The sequence below is a fragment of the Electrophorus electricus genome, chromosome 20 (assembly GCF_013358815.1).
Source record: "Electrophorus electricus isolate fEleEle1 chromosome 20, fEleEle1.pri, whole genome shotgun sequence".
NCBI lineage: Eukaryota > Metazoa > Chordata > Actinopteri > Gymnotiformes > Gymnotidae > Electrophorus > Electrophorus electricus.
In genome coordinates this window covers 2402501-2407500 of record NC_049554.1, presented here as the reverse complement: position 1 = coordinate 2407500, position 5000 = coordinate 2402501, and the positions used below count along the sequence as shown (strand labels likewise).

Genomic DNA, 5000 nt, shown 5'->3' with positions numbered 1-5000 from the left:
TCTCCATGTGTCTCCGTGTATCTCTGTGTGTCTCCATGTATCTCCGTGTATCTCTGTGTATCTCTGTGTGTCTCCGTGAAATTCTGTGTGTCTCTGTGTATCTCTGTGTGTCTCTGTGCTGTCTCTGTGTATCTCTGTGTGTCTTTGTGTACCTCTGTGTCTCCGTGTGTGTCTCTGTGTGTCTCCATGTATCTCTGTGTGTCTCCGTGTATCTCTGTGTGTCTCTATGTATCTCCGTGTATCTCTGTGTATCTCCGTGTGTCTCCGTTTATGTCTGTGGGTCTCCGTGTGTCTCTGTGTGTCTCCGTGTATCTCTGTGTGTCTCTGTGCTGTCTCTGTATGTCTCTGTGTCTCCGTGTGTCTCCGTGTGTCTTTGTGCTGTCTCTGTGTCTCTTCTTGTATCTCTGTATGTCTCCATGTATTTCCGTGTATCTCTGTGTATCTCTGTGCTGTATCTGTGTCTTCGTGTATCTCTGTGTGTCTCCGTGTGTTTCTCTGTGTCTCTCTGTGTCTCCGTGTATCTCTGTGTGTCTCTGTGTAGCTGTGTATCTCTGTGTGTCTCCGTGTGTCTCCATGTATCTCTGTGTGTCTCCGTGTATCTCTGTGTATCTCTGTGTGTCTCCGTGTGTCTCTGTGTATCTCTGTGTGTCTCTGTGTGTCTGTGTACTGTCTCTGTGTATCTCTGTGTGTCTCTGTGCTGTCTCTGTGTATCTCCGTGTGTCTCTCTGTGTCTCAGTGTATCTCTGTGTCTCCGTGTGTCTGTGTGTCTCTGTGTCTCCGTGTGTCTCCACCCAGCCTCCTCTTTCTCTTCCATTACTAGTTTTCTCCTCTTCTCTGCTCCACTCTTTTCTTTCTGCCTTTCTCAGCTATATGCATGAAAAATAGGCTGTGAGAGAGTGTGTGTGTGTGTGTTTGTGTGTGTGTGAGTGTGTGTGAGAGAGTGTGTGTGTGAGTGTGTCTGTGTGTGTGTGTGTTTGAGTGTGTTTGTGTGTGTGTGAGTGTGTGTGAGTGTGTTTGTGTGTGTGCGTGCGTGTGTGTGTGTGTGTGTGTGTGTGTGTGTGTGTGTGTAAGTGTGTGTGTGTGTGTGTAAGTGTGTTTGTGTGTGTGTGTGTGTGTGTGTGTGTGTGTGTGAGAGTGTGTGTGTGTGTGTGCGCTCATGTTCTCTTAGCCGGTCATAATGACATCTCACAGGTCCTAATCCCTGTTCTCTCTCTGGTCCTGTAAGACCTATCTGCCACCCCCCAGGGCAATGCTGCCTCTGGGTGCCATTAGCTCGGAAAGTTACACCTTCCAGAACTCTATTTTTATTATTATGTTCATTATTATTATATTAATAAGTGTATTTTATTAATTATAATAATGATAATAATAATATAACTTTCTTACTATTATCATTATTATATTATTACCCAAAGGCTAAGCTATGATGGAACTGTAGATATGATTAAAAGTACCTTCTTCTTTTGTGTCATGATTACATGTGTATACACATCCATGCAGGCATGTACACACACACAAACACTCACACACACACACACACACACACACACACACAGACACACACACACACACACACATAGACACACACACAAACACACACAGACTCACACACACACACACACACACACACACACACACACACACACACACACAGACACACACACAAACACACACAGACTCACACACACACACACACACACACACACACACACACACACTCTACCGAATTCCTTTCAGCTTTCGTAATTGCATTTCTTTCCAGAGCCGCGGGGGACCACAGCAAACTCTCGGCCCTGCCCACGGCTCCACCCACACAGGCAGTGTGGGAGCCAGGAACACATCACAGGACCAAAGAAAACACATCACATCTCCATCCAGGCCCTTCACGGGGCAGCTGAGTTCTGACCCCGTGCAAGTCTGCGGAAGACCCTTCCTCCGTTACCTCCTGTCACACCCAGGTGTGTCGGTATACTGGTCTGAGGGACCGAGAGAGGCCCAGACCCAGACGGACGGACAGATAACCCTTACTGCTGTGCTGCTCAAACCCTGGCGCTCGGATTTCAGCTGATTTAGTTAGCGGTGATCTCCGGCCCGGTCCAGGACCTAACGATATGACACTCCCCCTTCCCTCCTCCAGTAACCATGGCGCCACACCCCCTTCTGTCTTTTAGCCGGCCTCTTGTGACACCGCGTGACGATACTGACCCATCCAGAAGGATTGTTCTGTGCTGACCTGCTCAGTCTCCGCAGGCGAGCGAGGCAAATTATTGACCCTAAACCGAAGGAAGCCCTCGCAAGTGTGTGGTGGTGGTGGGTGTGTGGTGGGTGTGCGGAGGGAGGTGTTAGAGGAGACGGCTCACCTCTTTGGTCTGCTTCCCTGCTTGCTGCTGCTGGCTGAGAAGCTGGAGGTGCAGTTGCTCCTGCTGTTTCTTATAGTACTCCTGCAGCTAGGGGATGTAGGGCAGGAGCGCGGGAGAGAGAGAGAGAGAGCAATTAAACCCGATGAACAGATCTTTACTTTTTATAAAATCTATTTTTCCACTGGGATTTCGCATGGGCAGCTATACAGCCGTGTGCGGAGTCCTCCGTAAGACCAGTGCGCATCACACACAGAGGGCGGGGGCGCTCGGCACGCTGGCACGGTGAAGCTCCAGGCCGAGTGAAGGCTCGAGAGAAACGGTAGCCAGGGAATGGCAAAAAAAAGGGGAATTTTTAATTTTTTTTTCCAACCACACGAGCACTACCTTAGATAGACATGGAGTGCAGGCTGCCTCTGCATCTCACCAACACGGCCCAGGGTCAGGGCGCAGGCCGCCCGGGGGAGCGAGCATGCACGTTGCCTGTGTTCTCGGGGCGCACCGGACCAGCCAAGCTCCCCCGAACGCTCAGAACGCAGGCCGTGCCACACACGCGCGCAGAGCACAACAGAAAACTGTAAAATGCACATGTAAACGTAAAACTGAAGTGAAAATTCTTTCTTTTTTTGACGAGGGCTGGGTGCTGGTGGCAGAAATCGGTCAGAAACGGGAGGAAAAAAAACAACCAAAAATGCCTCCTTCACAAAGACGGCTTCAGTTTCTACATTATTATTATTTTTTATATCCACAAATACTTTAAAAGTCAGAAGCAGCACCTGGCAGGGCAGGTGTTTAAATCTCTGCGAGATGTGGCGCACCTGACAACACGCAGACAGGCCTCTTATTTATAACCCACTCGCGACCCTGATCTGGTTGATCTGAGGTGACCCTGGCTGTTTGCTGATGACTAAAGTCGGAAAGATGCGAGTTGTGGGAGCTGACCTGAGGTCAGAGCAAAAGCACGTGCCGACGCCATCGGGGACACCTTGCCGGGTATTAGCGGGTTGCCAGATTTGTAAATGTATCGATCCGCTAACTCGCCCTCCTGTTCACCGAGTTCCAGTAGCGTTTAGCTGCAGGCGCACCTCTCGGCAGTCATCTTTAATAAACTAAAGCTTAAATAACAACGGCTGGCATCCGTCGTGGCTTTGGTGAGGTGGTCATCCGCCTGTGTCTGCTCTTCACACAGTGCCAAAAAGCAACGTTACCTTTCTGTGACCTTTGTTTTTCACACACACACACACACACACACGCACACGCCCTACGAGCCTTCTGCAGTGTATTCGGAGACACCTAGTTTCTGAGAAACTAGTGAGTGTGTTTGCCCCGCCGAGAGAAAGCAGGAGTCTAGTTAATAAAGAACACGGAGCGCATGTGTACACGCTGGTTACTGATTCAAAGCGAGGCCGACTGGGGCTCAGCCTCGGTACACAGGTAAGCCTCACCGAGTGTGCGTTATCACAAGGAGCACTTTAGGCAAACACACCTCACCAGCAAAGATTGCAACCTCGGGGTTGGCCTGCGGCGCATGTGTCAACGAGTGTATGAGTGCGCATGGAGATACGGAGATTGCAAGTGTACACAAGTACACCAATAAAAACAAGGTTATTCTTCTGTGGTTATTTATTAATACATCTCAGGAAACCATACAGAGAATTTCTGATGCATAAAGAAACTCGTTAAGTGGTTAAGAACAAAACTATAAATGAAGCCAAACAATACGGATACACCTACTTCTTTCTTTTTCTCAGGGGAAAAAAAAAAAAATCTGTTTCCTGCCGTCACCCGGCTATGAGAGGTCCCTGTGCTGCGCCTGTCAGGCATCCTTGTGGGGTCTCTGTGCTACCTCTGTCACTCAGCTACGCAAGGTGGTCCCTGTGCTGTGTTCGCTGCCGTCCAGTTCCGCTGGACTCAGGGCAGTAGTGGTTTACCGGGGGACTAAGGCTGTCCGTGGGTCTTCACCTCTTTCCTTTGTGGTACGAGTCTACTCCAACTTCGCCAGTTTTGCCTAACGCTTCCCGGCTCACGTCTGAAGCTACACCTTCCCTCACACCGTCTCTGCACCAGCTCCACCCGAGGCGAAGCGCGCTCTTTGCCTCCACGCCGATGCTATCACCGCAACTCCACTCATCACCGGAACTCCACTCATCCTGTTCCCCTGACAACCATGCAGAGCGGAGCAAGCGGGCATGTGGAGAAGGCCGTAGCCTGGAAGCCTTGGCTGGGCATCTAGGAATGAGTCAGGCTTCATTCAGCCTCTCTCTCTCTGTCTCTCCCTCTCTCTCTCTCTCTCTCTGTCTCTCCTTCTCTTCGACTTACTTTCTCTTTTTGGTTTGAACTACAGTTCCCTGCGATGGGGCAATTTTTTTAAAAAAAGACCCCCCCGTCCACCCCTCCCCTCCCCTCCCATTACATCACTGCTGCCCATCACTCCACCGTCTCGTCATGACGAGGACGCTCATGTAGCACCCTGCGGCCGGGGCGGATCCGGCGTGCCGCCCGTCTTTCCGGGCGGGGCTGGAACTTCTCGCCGCCGCCTGTGTGTCAGCAGCGTGGCCCCGTGACCACTCACCCCCTCATTACCCTCTTAATCCATGCACACGTGGAGCCGAATGGTTGGACGAAAATTAAAAGGATAATTAA

General features: G+C 50.5%; 1 protein-coding gene across 2 annotated transcripts in view; it reads right to left on the bottom strand.

Moving 5' to 3' along the window:
• The window catches only part of foxp4 (forkhead box P4), a 115903-nt gene that overhangs the window by 32774 nt on the left and 78129 nt on the right, over nucleotides 1-5000 (bottom strand). For both annotated transcript variants that reach the window (XM_035520472.1, XM_035520471.1), the window contains exon 5: nucleotides 2361-2447. In XM_035520472.1, the coding sequence (XP_035376365.1) occupies nucleotides 2361-2447 (87 nt within the window). The remainder of the gene's footprint in view (nucleotides 1-2360; nucleotides 2448-5000) is intronic.